The sequence below is a fragment of the Trichomycterus rosablanca genome, chromosome 4, assembly GCF_030014385.1.
Source record: "Trichomycterus rosablanca isolate fTriRos1 chromosome 4, fTriRos1.hap1, whole genome shotgun sequence".
Taxonomy (NCBI): Eukaryota; Metazoa; Chordata; class Actinopteri; order Siluriformes; family Trichomycteridae; genus Trichomycterus; species Trichomycterus rosablanca.
Genome location: NC_085991.1, coordinates 862,530 through 874,892, shown reverse-complemented (window position 1 = coordinate 874,892; position 12,363 = coordinate 862,530). Strand labels below are relative to the sequence as shown.

General features: G+C 42.7%; 3 protein-coding genes across 3 annotated transcripts; all 3 read left to right on the top strand.

Annotated features, from left to right (window-relative positions):
* Positions 1–302: 302 nt before the first annotated feature.
* LOC134312069 (complement C1q tumor necrosis factor-related protein 3-like) lies at positions 303–5,475 on the top strand. The gene is made up of 4 exons (XM_062993728.1): positions 303–583; positions 2,284–2,325; positions 2,605–2,739; positions 3,579–5,475. Exons 1-4 carry the CDS (start codon positions 379–381, stop codon positions 3,857–3,859), a joined length of 663 nt encoding a protein of 220 aa, XP_062849798.1. The 5' UTR covers positions 303–378; the 3' UTR covers positions 3,860–5,475.
* Positions 5,476–6,945: 1,470 nt separating this feature from the next.
* Positions 6,946–7,703, top strand: LOC134311273 (complement C1q-like protein 2). The gene has a single exon (XM_062992879.1). It carries the CDS (start codon positions 6,993–6,995, stop codon positions 7,230–7,232), a length of 240 nt encoding a protein of 79 aa, XP_062848949.1. The 5' UTR covers positions 6,946–6,992; the 3' UTR covers positions 7,233–7,703.
* Positions 7,704–9,860: 2,157 nt separating this feature from the next.
* Positions 9,861–11,297, top strand: LOC134311218 (complement C1q-like protein 4). Its single transcript, XM_062992822.1, has 2 exons — positions 9,861–9,870; positions 10,491–11,297. The coding sequence occupies exons 1-2, from the start codon at positions 9,861–9,863 to the stop codon at positions 10,769–10,771; spliced, it is 291 nt and encodes a 96-aa protein (XP_062848892.1). The 3' UTR covers positions 10,772–11,297.
* The last annotated feature ends 1,066 nt before the right edge of the window (positions 11,298–12,363 follow it).

Below are 12,363 nucleotides of genomic sequence, written 5' to 3'. Positions count from 1 at the left end.
GAGAAGACTTTGTGCAGTGGTCCAAATCTCCCATCATCAATACAAGATCTTGGGGAAAAAATTAATGCAACTCTGGACAGAAATAAATGTTGTGACATTGCAGAAGCTTGTGGAAACGATGCCACAGCGAATGCGTGCCGTAATCAAAGCTAAAGGAGTGTGTGACCTTTTTTTTTGGCCAGGCAGTGTATATGTATATTATTAAAGTACAAAGTTTTAGTTTTTTTTGAAAGCCACATGTTTGTTCAACACAAATACAAAGTCCTTGAGTGATAAAGTCCGAGAGCCGTCAGTCGATGAACCCACGATATAAAAGCTCTGAGCTCAGGTTGATACTGAACAAAACTCACATCCTGCTGCAGCCGAACCGAACCGAAGATGTGGACCCTGACCAGGCTGATGCTGGTGTTGTGGGTGTGGCAGGTTCAGTCACACAAAGTCGCAGCAGAGACCTTAGACATTCTGTCCGAGTTAGGAAAAATAAAAACCCTGGAGGAGAAAGTGAAAACCCTGGAGGAGAGCACGCAGAGCCACAATACTGACCTGAACTCCAAACTGGAGGAACTGAAACAGCAAAATGAAGGTAAAATATATAAACACTAAATAGCAGTGATAGCTGAGTGGTTAAGGTACTGGACTAGTAATCAGAAGACTGTAAGTCGCTTTGGATAAAAGCGTCTGCTAAATGCCAAAAATGTAAATGTAAATATATACCATATACAGTATATACACACACTATATGGTTTAAAGCAGGGTTCACCAACCTTTTTGAGACCAAGAGCTACTTCAAGGGTACTGGATAATACGAAGGGCTACTTGTTTGATACAAACTTCCTAAATAACATAAAGTTGCACAGTTCACCTTTAATGATATTATTATTATTATAAATATTATTATTTTAATTATAAATATTCATATATATGAAGAATGATTCATGGTAAGAAACAGATATTTCAACATGTAACATTATTTATCTTTATTAATCTAAATCTGTTTCAATATTTGAAAGTCAGAGCGATCATCACATCTCTGATATTTTTGTAAATATCTTTCTTGACAGTTTAGTATGAATGAGCACATCTGTAGCATTTTGATCAAAATCACACCATTTTTTAACAAATGATCACATCTGTACCATTTGTTTAAGGAAATAATTCACAGTCACATCTTCAGATCGTGTCCCGTTTGTACTGATCACTTTTTTTTGCAACATTTTAGAGCAAATCATGAACTCAGTCCCATGTTTGTACAAATTATCAGTTACGTACGATTTAATAAAAGCTGCGATGTACATGGAAGTTTCTGTGACACGTACTGAAGTGTCTCTCCACGTTCCCCCCAATCGTTGTGAAAATATAAAAGTTTTTTTTGCTTTTCTTGTGTTTTTTTTTCATTATTATTTTTTCGGGGTAAAACCCGCATCTCGCTCCACATTGTTGCTGCGCATGCGTGATTGCTTGTCTCAGCGTTATGCGCACGATATAAAACTCCGCACCCAGACCAGATCAGAGCTCATATAAACATCTAACATTTCTGTTTTTTTAATTTTATATTCACTTTTGTCATTTTAAAATCTACATCAAGGCAAGTGTTATTGATTAAAAAAGATCAGCAACACAAATACAAGTTAGTGCTGTTTTAGAACATGCCCTGCGGGTGACTCGCGTGATCCCTGCGGGCACCGGGTTGGTGACCCCTGGTTTAAAGTATTTGGACCCCTGAGCATGAGCTGTGCAGGACACTGGAGCTTTTCTTCATGTCTTTATAGAGCTCGCTCATGCTGGAACAGGACAGGACCTTCCCTAATGTCATTTCCTTGCTATAATTGATTCATTACAGCTGTTAGGAGCTGATGTGGCTGCAACACAAGAATTAAGAATTAGAAGGGGCGTCCCAATACTATTCTCCATACATCATGTATTTATTACATTTCACATTTTCGGCATTTAGCAGACGTCCTTTTCCAAAGCGACAATTGAGGTTTAAGGGCCGTTTTCAGGGGCCCAACAGCAGTAACCTGGCAGAGGTGGGGCTTGAACCAGCAACCTTCTGCTTATCAGTCCAGTACCTTAACCGCTAGGCTACAGCTGCCTCATTTACTACATTTTCATACTAACATTCAGATGTTCTGACACATTTTTATCATTTAAATGAAACCAATTTATTATTGTTATTAAATATAAATAAATATAATCTTCATGTTACCAGACAGAATATTTCAGAATATTTCAGAATAATATGTGATATTAAATATTAATTATTATAACGTTTTATTTTTGCAGAGCTGAAGGAGAAGCTTGAAAACCTGCAGAAAGAAAACGAAGGTAAAATAAAAGCGTCCGGTTCTCTGGGCGTCTGGATTCAGATCCTCAGTCGGATGTTTAGAGAAGCACATTGTTCGCGAGCGCTAGCGTGATAATTAGTTAGTGTAACTAAAATTCCTGAGCTGCCTGACCGGTCCTGACTGGTTCCTTCTGTTCTGGGCTGAATTTCTTCATCTTTATGAAATATAACGTGACTCTACATTAAAGATCTGATGTTTTATAATAAATGCTCATTAATTTGATGTAAGATTAAATTTTATCGTGTTTTTGATCCTGCAGCGCGACGGGTGGCGTTTTCTGCATCTCTGTTCACCTCAGAATCAGGACACGTGGGACCCTTCAGGACTGTAGAGTCTCCCATCATCTACAAAAAGGTTCACACCAATTTTGGAAACGGCTACAATCCAGAGACAGGTAAATACGCCGGCTAGTACAGTACAGTACGCTAGCGTTAGCTACATACAGACGCTTATCGGCTACGTTCACCGTCCTTTAGAATTTTCTTCTGGCTTTATTATTTATATTATATTATATTAATATTTTATTATAATCATTTATATTTTAGGTTCACTTTGCTCTTTAAGGTTTTAAACTGCACCAGACTCCTACAATAATAATCCCAGAAAATGAAGCGCTGTGATGAAAACGTCGTTCTGTGGTGTGACGTCATGTCCTGTGGTGTGATGTCATGTGGTGTGATGTCATGTCCTGTGGTGTGACGCCATATCTTGTGGTGTGACATCACAGCCTGTGGTGTGACAACATGTCCTATGGTGTGATGTCATGTCTCGTGGTGTGAAGTCATGTCTTGTGGTGTGATGTCATGTCCTGTGGTGTGACGTCATGTCCCGTGGTGTGACGTCATGTCTTGTAGTTTGACATCACAGCCTGTGGTGTGACATCATGTCCCGTGGTGTGACGTCATGTCTTGTAGTTTGACATCACAGCCTGCGATGTGACGTGTTGTCCTGTAGTGTGACATCATGTCCTGCAGTGTGACATCTTGTCCTCTGGTGAGACGCCATGTACTGTGGTGTGACGTCACATCTCATGGTGTCATATTCTGTGGCGTGACGTCTTGTCCTGTGGTGTCACGTCATGTCCTGTGGTGTTACATCATGTCCTGTGGTGTGACATCATGTCCTGTATTGTCATGTCACATCCTTATTAAAAGGGTCGTTTGTTATAAAGAATAAATGAAATTTCACCTCATTAGTCGAGTCTCTGTATTAACTGGTCCTGTTGGTTCTCAGGGATCTTCACCGTCCCGGTGAGGGGCGTGTACTTCCTGAGGATGTACGCCCACTCTCACGCCGGGGTCCGCATGGCCGTCAGGCTGATGAAGAACGGAGAGGTTCAGTGCTCCGTCTACTCTCACATGCCCAGTTCCACCAACGGCAACGCCAGCAACGGCATCGTCCTGAGTCTGGAGAAAGGGGACGAGATCTACACCAAACTGTGGGACAACTCCTGGGTTTACGACGACCCGGCTGGGTACACCAGTTTCGGAGGGTTCTTACTCTTCCCCCTGTGAATCATCTAATTATGTGATCGCGGTGACAAAGAGCAAAGAGAAAGTTTGTGAACCCTTTGGACTTTATGGTTAAAAGTATGTGGACACCTGACTTAACCTGATAAGCTTATAGAGGGACAGTGGGAGTCTAGTGGAGCTTTGGACTATTAATTGGTTCGAATCCAAGCTCTGCTATGCAGCCACTGTTGGGCCCTTGAGCAAGGCCCTTAATTTGCACCATATAATGGCTGACCCTGCACTCTGACCCCAACTTCCAAACAGTCTGGGATATGCGAAAAGGAGCATTTGTGAGGTCAGGCAGCAGGAAACCTGGGGTCACAATTAGCATTCCAATTCATCCCAAAGGTGCTGCTTACATTCAAACGTTTGCATCAATGTTGGCAATACTTCAACTCAGTAATTACAAGTGGTGTCTATATACTATATATATATATATATATATATATATATATATATACAGTATATATATAGTGGGGAAAATAAGTATTTGATCCCCTGCTGATTTTGTAAGTTTACCCCCTTACAAAGACTTGAACAGTCTATAATTTTTATGGAAGGTTTATTTTAACAGAGAGAGACAGAATATCAACAAAAAATCCAGAAAAAAACATTAAATAAAAGTTAGAAATTAATTTGTATTTAATTAAGGGAAATAAGTATTTGATCCCCTACCAACCAGCAAGAATTCTGACCCCCACACACCGGTTATGTGCCGATGAGGCTCACAAATTAGTCCTGTCCCTGTATAAAAGACTCCTGTCACAGAATCAGTTTCTTCCTTTCAAATCTCTCGACCACCATGTGCAAGACCAAAGAGCTATCAAAGGACGTCAGGGACAAGATTGTAGACCTGCACAAGGCTGGAATGGGCTACAAGACCATCAGCAATTCTGGACTGACCTCACCTTTCTCAGAATCATTCTTACCCCACCAGGTGAGATCTTGCATGGAGCTCCAGAGTGAGGGTGATTGACTGTGATCTTGTATTTCTTCCATTTTCGAATTATCACACCAACAGTGGTCTCTTTCTCACCAAGCTTCTTGCTGATGGTCTTGTAGCCCATTCCAGCCTTGTGCAGGTCTACAATCTTGTCCCTGACATCCTTTGATAGCTCTTTGGTCTTGCACATGGTGGTGGAGAGATTTGAATGGAAGAGGGGTGGTGGGGTCAGAATTCTTGCTGGTTGGTAGGGGATCAAATACTTATTTCCCTTAATTAAATACAAATTAATTTATAACCTTTATTTAATGTTTATTTTCTGGATTTTTTGTTGATATTCTGTCTCTCTCTGTTAAAATAACCCTTCCATAAAAATGATAGACTGTTCAAGTCTTTGTAAGGGGGTAAACTTACAAAATCAGCAGGGGATCAAATACTTATTTTCCCCACTATATATTTATCATGTGTTGTTTTGCCTGAGACGCTGCCAGTTCCCTGTAAAACACCAGCGTAGAGTTTCATGTTTCATGTTCTACATTCCGTCAGCGACTGCTGGGCAGCTCCGTTCCAAAGGGTTCATAAACTTTTTCCTGCAGGTAAACGTGAGCACGGATTCTAGATGTGTTAATCACCGCTGTGTTAAACCACGTGTTAATAAAGTTCAGACATTAAAGTCCTCATGCTGATCGTGTTCTGTTCATCTCACACTTCTGCACCTCTTCCTTTTCTCTGACAGAGGAACTGAAACGTTTATCGTGGGTTTCCGAGAATCTGCCACATGAAAAATGAACCCGAACAGTCGGCCGTGTTTCTCGTTTTGCTGGTTTTTCGGCTGCTCATAAGTTCAGGTCCGCATACCAGACCTGGCACGGTTTTCACGCCTGACGCAACTTACACATTTAACTCTTCAGACCTATATGATAGTGCCAACAAGAAAAACTCCAGCAGCGCTGCTGTGTCTGATCCACTCATACCAGCACAACACACACTAACACACCACCACCATGTCAGTGTCACTGCAGTGCTGAGAATGATCCACCACCTAAATAATACCTGCTCTGTGGTGGTCCTGTGGGGGTCCTGACCTTTGAAGAACAGCATGTAGAGAAACAGATGGACTACAGTCAGTAATTGTAGAACTACAAAGTGCTTCTATATGGTGAGTGGAGCTGATAAAATGGACAGTGAGTGTAGAAACAAGGAGGTGGTTTTAATGTTATGGCTGATCGTGTATATATTTATGCATTTTCTCCCATTTTTCTTATTATTAATCCTGATAATGGGATGCGAACCAATAACCATTGAATATCAGGTCCTGTTGGAACAGGCTTCACGTCGCTGTAAAAAATAAAAACATTAAACCATCACATGGACGAAGCGGAACGGTTCTGAGCTCACACTGATGGAACAGGGCAGTGGTAGCTCAGCAGTTAAGTCAAAAGGTCGCTGGTTCAAGCCCCACAACTGCCAGGTTTTTAGGTTCACTTTGCTCTTTAAGGTTTTAAACTGCACCAGACTCCTACAATAATAATCCCAGAAAATGAAGCGCTGTGATGAAAACGTCGTTCTGTGGTGTGACGTCATGTCCTGTGGTGTGATGTCATGTCCTGTGGTGTGACGCCATATCTTGTGGTGTGACATCACAGCCTGTGGTGTGACAACATGTCCTATGGTGTGAAGTCATGTCTCGTGGTGTGAAGTCATGTCCTGTGGTGTGACGTCATGACTTGTGGTGTGATGTCATGTCCTGTGGTGTGACGTCATGTCCCGTGGTGTGACGTCATGTCTTGTAGTTTGACATCACAGCCTGTGGTGTGACATCATGTCCCGTGGTGTGACGTCATGTCTTGTAGTTTGACATCACAGCCTGCGATGTGACGTGTTGTCCTGTAGTGTGACATCATGTCCTGCAGTGTGACATCTTGTCCTCTGGTGAGACGCCATGTACTGTGGTGTGACGTCACATCTCATGGTGTCATATTCTGTGGCGTGACGTCTTGTCCTGTGGTGTCACGTCATGTCCTGTGGTGTGACATCATGTCCTGTATTGTCATGTCACATCCTTATTAAAAGGGTCGTTTGTTATAAAGAATAAATGAAATTTCACCTCATTAGTCGAGTCTCTGTATTAACTGGTCCTGTTGGTTCTCAGGGATCTTCACCGTCCCGGTGAGGGGCGTGTACTTCCTGAGGATGTACGCCCACTCTCACGCCGGGGTCCGCATGGCCGTCAGGCTGATGAAGAACGGAGAGGTTCAGTGCTCCGTCTACTCTCACATGCCCAGTTCCACCAACGGCAACGCCAGCAACGGCATCGTCCTGAGTCTGGAGAAAGGGGACGAGATCTACACCAAACTGTGGGACAACTCCTGGGTTTACGACGACCCGGCTGGGTACACCAGTTTCGGAGGGTTCTTACTCTTCCCCCTGTGAATCATCTAATTATGTGATCGCGGTGACAAAGAGCAAAGAGAAAGTTTGTGAACCCTTTGGACTTTATGGTTAAAAGTATGTGGACACCTGACTTAACCTGATAAGCTTATAGAGGGACAGTGGGAGTCTAGTGGAGCTTTGGACTATTAATTGGTTCGAATCCAAGCTCTGCTATGCAGCCACTGTTGGGCCCTTGAGCAAGGCCCTTAATTTGCACCATATAATGGCTGACCCTGCACTCTGACCCCAACTTCCAAACAGTCTGGGATATGCGAAAAGGAGCATTTGTGAGGTCAGGCAGCAGGAAACCTGGGGTCACAATTAGCATTCCAATTCATCCCAAAGGTGCTGCTTACATTCAAACGTTTGCATCAATGTTGGCAATACTTCAACTCAGTAATTACAAGTGGTGTCTATATACTATATATATATATATATATATATATATATATATATATATATATATATATATATATATATATACAGTATATATATAGTGGGGAAAATAAGTATTTGATCCCCTGCTGATTTTGTAAGTTTACCCCCTTACAAAGACTTGAACAGTCTATAATTTTTATGGAAGGTTTATTTTAACAGAGAGAGACAGAATATCAACAAAAAATCCAGAAAAAAACATTAAATAAAAGTTAGAAATTAATTTGTATTTAATTAAGGGAAATAAGTATTTGATCCCCTACCAACCAGCAAGAATTCTGACCCCCACACACCGGTTATGTGCCGATGAGGCACACAAATTAGTCCTGTCCCTGTATAAAAGACTCCTGTCACAGAATCAGTTTCTTCCTTTCAAATCTCTCGACCACCATGTGCAAGACCAAAGAGCTATCAAAGGACGTCAGGGACAAGATTGTAGACCTGCACAAGGCTGGAATGGGCTACAAGACCATCAGCAATTCTGGACTGACCTCACCTTTCTCAGAATCATTCTTACCCCACCAGGTGAGATCTTGCATGGAGCTCCAGAGTGAGGGTGATTGACTGTGATCTTGTATTTCTTCCATTTTCGAATTATCACACCAACAGTGGTCTCTTTCTCACCAAGCTTCTTGCTGATGGTCTTGTAGCCCATTCCAGCCTTGTGCAGGTCTACAATCTTGTCCCTGACATCCTTTGATAGCTCTTTGGTCTTGCACATGGTGGTGGAGAGATTTGAATGGAAGAGGGGTGGTGGGGTCAGAATTCTTGCTGGTTGGTAGGGGATCAAATACTTATTTCCCTTAATTAAATACAAATTAATTTATAACCTTTATTTAATGTTTATTTTCTGGATTTTTTGTTGATATTCTGTCTCTCTCTGTTAAAATAACCCTTCCATAAAAATTATAGACTGTTCAAGTCTTTGTAAGGGGGTAAACTTACAAAATCAGCAGGGGATCAAATACTTATTTTCCCCACTATATATTTATCATGTGTTGTTTTGCCTGAGACGCTGCCAGTTCCCTGTAAAACACCAGCGTAGAGTTTCATGTTTCATGTTCTACATTCCGTCAGCGACTGCTGGGCAGCTCCGTTCCAAAGGGTTCATAAACTTTTTCCTGCAGGTAAACGTGAGCACGGATTCTAGATGTGTTAATCACCGCTGTGTTAAACCACGTGTTAATAAAGTTCAGACATTAAAGTCCTCATGCTGATCGTGTTCTGTTCATCTCACACTTCTGCACCTCTTCCTTTTCTCTGACAGAGGAACTGAAACGTTTATCGTGGGTTTCCGAGAATCTGCCACATGAAAAATGAACCCGAACAGTCGGCCGTGTTTCTCGTTTTGCTGGTTTTTCGGCTGCTCATAAGTTCAGGTCCGCATACCAGACCTGGCACGGTTTTCACGCCTGACGCAACTTACACATTTAACTCTTCAGACCTATATGATAGTGCCAACAAGAAAAACTCCAGCAGCGCTGCTGTGTCTGATCCACTCATACCAGCACAACACACACTAACACACCACCACCATGTCAGTGTCACTGCAGTGCTGAGAATGATCCACCACCTAAATAATACCTGCTCTGTGGTGGTCCTGTGCGGGTCCTGACCTTTGAAGAACAGCATGTAGAGAAACAGATGGACTACAGTCAGTAATTGTAGAACTACAAAGTGCTTCTATATGGTGAGTGGAGCTGATAAAATGGACAGTGAGTGTAGAAACAAGGAGGTGGTTTTAATGTTATGGCTGATCGTGTATATATTTATGCATTTTCTCCCATTTTTCTTATTATTAATCCTGATAATGGGATGCGAACCAATAACCATTGAATATCAGGTCCTGTTGGAACAGGCTTCACGTCGCTGTAAAAAATAAAAACATTAAACCATCACATGGACGAAGCGGAACGGTTCTGAGCTCACACTGATGGAACAGGGCAGTGGTAGCTCAGCAGTTAAGTCAAAAGGTCGCTGGTTCAAGCCCCACAACTGCCAGGTTTTTAGGTTCACTTTGCTCTTTAAGGTTTTAAACTGCACCAGACTCCTACAATAATAATCCCAGAAAATGAAGCGCTGTGATGAAAACGTCGTTCTGTGGTGTGACGTCATGTCCTGTGGTGTGACGTCATGTCCTGTGGTGTGACGCCATATCTTGTGGTGTGACATCACAGCCTGTGGTGTGACAACATGTCCTATGGTGTGAAGTCATGTCTCGTGGTGTGAAGTCATGTCCTGTGGTGTGACGTCATGACTTGTGGTGTGATGTCATGTCCTGTGGTGTGACGTCATGTCCCGTGGTGTGAAGTCATGTCTTGTGGTGTGAAGTCATGTCTTGTGGTGTGATGTCATGTCCTGTGGTGTGACGTCATGTCTTGTGGTGTGATGTCATGTCCTGTGGTGTGACGTCATGTCCCGTGGTGTGACGTCATGTCTTGTAGTTTGACATCACAGCCTGTGGTGTGACATCATGTCCCGTGGTGTGACGTCATGTCTTGTAGTTTGACATCACAGCCTGCGATGTGACGTGTTGTCCTGTAGTGTGACATCATGTCCTGCAGTGTGACATCTTGTCCTCTGGTGAGACGCCATGTACTGTGGTGTGACGTCACATCTCATGGTGTCATATTCTGTGGCGTGACGTCTTGTCCTGTGGTGTCACGTCATGTCCTGTGGTGTTACATCATGTCCTGTGGTGTGACATCATGTCCTGTATTGTCATGTCACATCCTTATTAAAAGGGTCGTTTGTTATAAAGAATAAATGAAATTTCACCTCATTAGTCGAGTCTCTGTATTAACTGGTCCTGTTGGTTCTCAGGGATCTTCACCGTCCCGGTGAGGGGCGTGTACTTCCTGAGGATGTACGCCCACTCTCACGCCGGGGTCCGCATGGCCGTCAGGCTGATGAAGAACGGAGAGGTTCAGTGCTCCGTCTACTCTCACATGCCCAGTTCCACCAACGGCAACGCCAGCAACGGCATCGTCCTGAGTCTGGAGAAAGGGGACGAGATCTACACCAAACTGTGGGACAACTCCTGGGTTTACGACGACCCGGCTGGGTACACCAGTTTCGGAGGGTTCTTACTCTTCCCCCTGTGAATCATCTAATTATGTGATCGCGGTGACAAAGAGCAAAGAGAAAGTTTGTGAACCCTTTGGACTTTATGGTTAAAAGTATGTGGACACCTGACTTAACCTGATAAGCTTATAGAGGGACAGTGGGAGTCTAGTGGAGCTTTGGACTATTAATTGGTTCGAATCCAAGCTCTGCTATGCAGCCACTGTTGGGCCCTTGAGCAAGGCCCTTAATTTGCACCATATAATGGCTGACCCTGCACTCTGACCCCAACTTCCAAACAGTCTGGGATATGCGAAAAGGAGCATTTGTGAGGTCAGGCAGCAGGAAACCTGGGGTCACAATTAGCATTCCAATTCATCCCAAAGGTGCTGCTTACATTCAAACGTTTGCATCAATGTTGGCAATACTTCAACTCAGTAATTACAAGTGGTGTCTATATACTATATATATATATATATATATATATATATATATATACAGTATATATATAGTGGGGAAAATAAGTATTTGATCCCCTGCTGATTTTGTAAGTTTACCCCCTTACAAAGACTTGAACAGTCTATAATTTTTATGGAAGGTTTATTTTAACAGAGAGAGACAGAATATCAACAAAAAATCCAGAAAAAAACATTAAATAAAAGTTAGAAATTAATTTGTATTTAATTAAGGGAAATAAGTATTTGATCCCCTACCAACCAGCAAGAATTCTGACCCCCACACACCGGTTATGTGCCGATGAGGCTCACAAATTAGTCCTGTCCCTGTATAAAAGACTCCTGTCACAGAATCAGTTTCTTCCTTTCAAATCTCTCGACCACCATGTGCAAGACCAAAGAGCTATCAAAGGACGTCAGGGACAAGATTGTAGACCTGCACAAGGCTGGAATGGGCTACAAGACCATCAGCAATTCTGGACTGACCTCCCCTTTCTCAGAATCATTCTTACCCCACCAGGTGAGATCTTGCATGGAGCTCCAGAGTGAGGGTGATTGACTGTGATCTTGTATTTCTATAATTGTATTACATTAAAGTCCTCATGCTGATCGTGTTCTGTTCATCTCACACTTCTGCACCTCTTCCTTTTCTCTGACAGAGGAACTGAAACGTTTATCGTGGGTTTCCGAGAATCTGCCACATGAAAAATGAACCCGAACAGTCGGCCGTGTTTCTCGTTTTGCTGGTTTTTCGGCTGCTCATAAGTTCAGGTCCGCATACCAGACCTGGCACGGTTTTCACGCCTGACGCAACTTACACATTTAACTCTTCAGACCTATATGATAGTGCCAACAAGAAAAACTCCAGCAGCGCTGCTGTGTCTGATCCACTCATACCAGCACAACACACACTAACACACCACCACCATGTCAGTGTCACTGCAGTGCTGAGAATGATCCACCACCTAAATAATACCTGCTCTGTGGTGGTCCTGTGGGGGTCCTGACCTTTGAAGAACAGCATGTAGAGAAACAGATGGACTACAGTCAGTAATTGTAGAACTACAAAGTGCTTCTATATGGTAAGTGGAGCTGATAAAATGGACAGTGAGTGTAGAAACAAGGAGGTGGTTTTAATGTTATAGCTGATCGTGTATATATTTATGCATTTTCTCCCA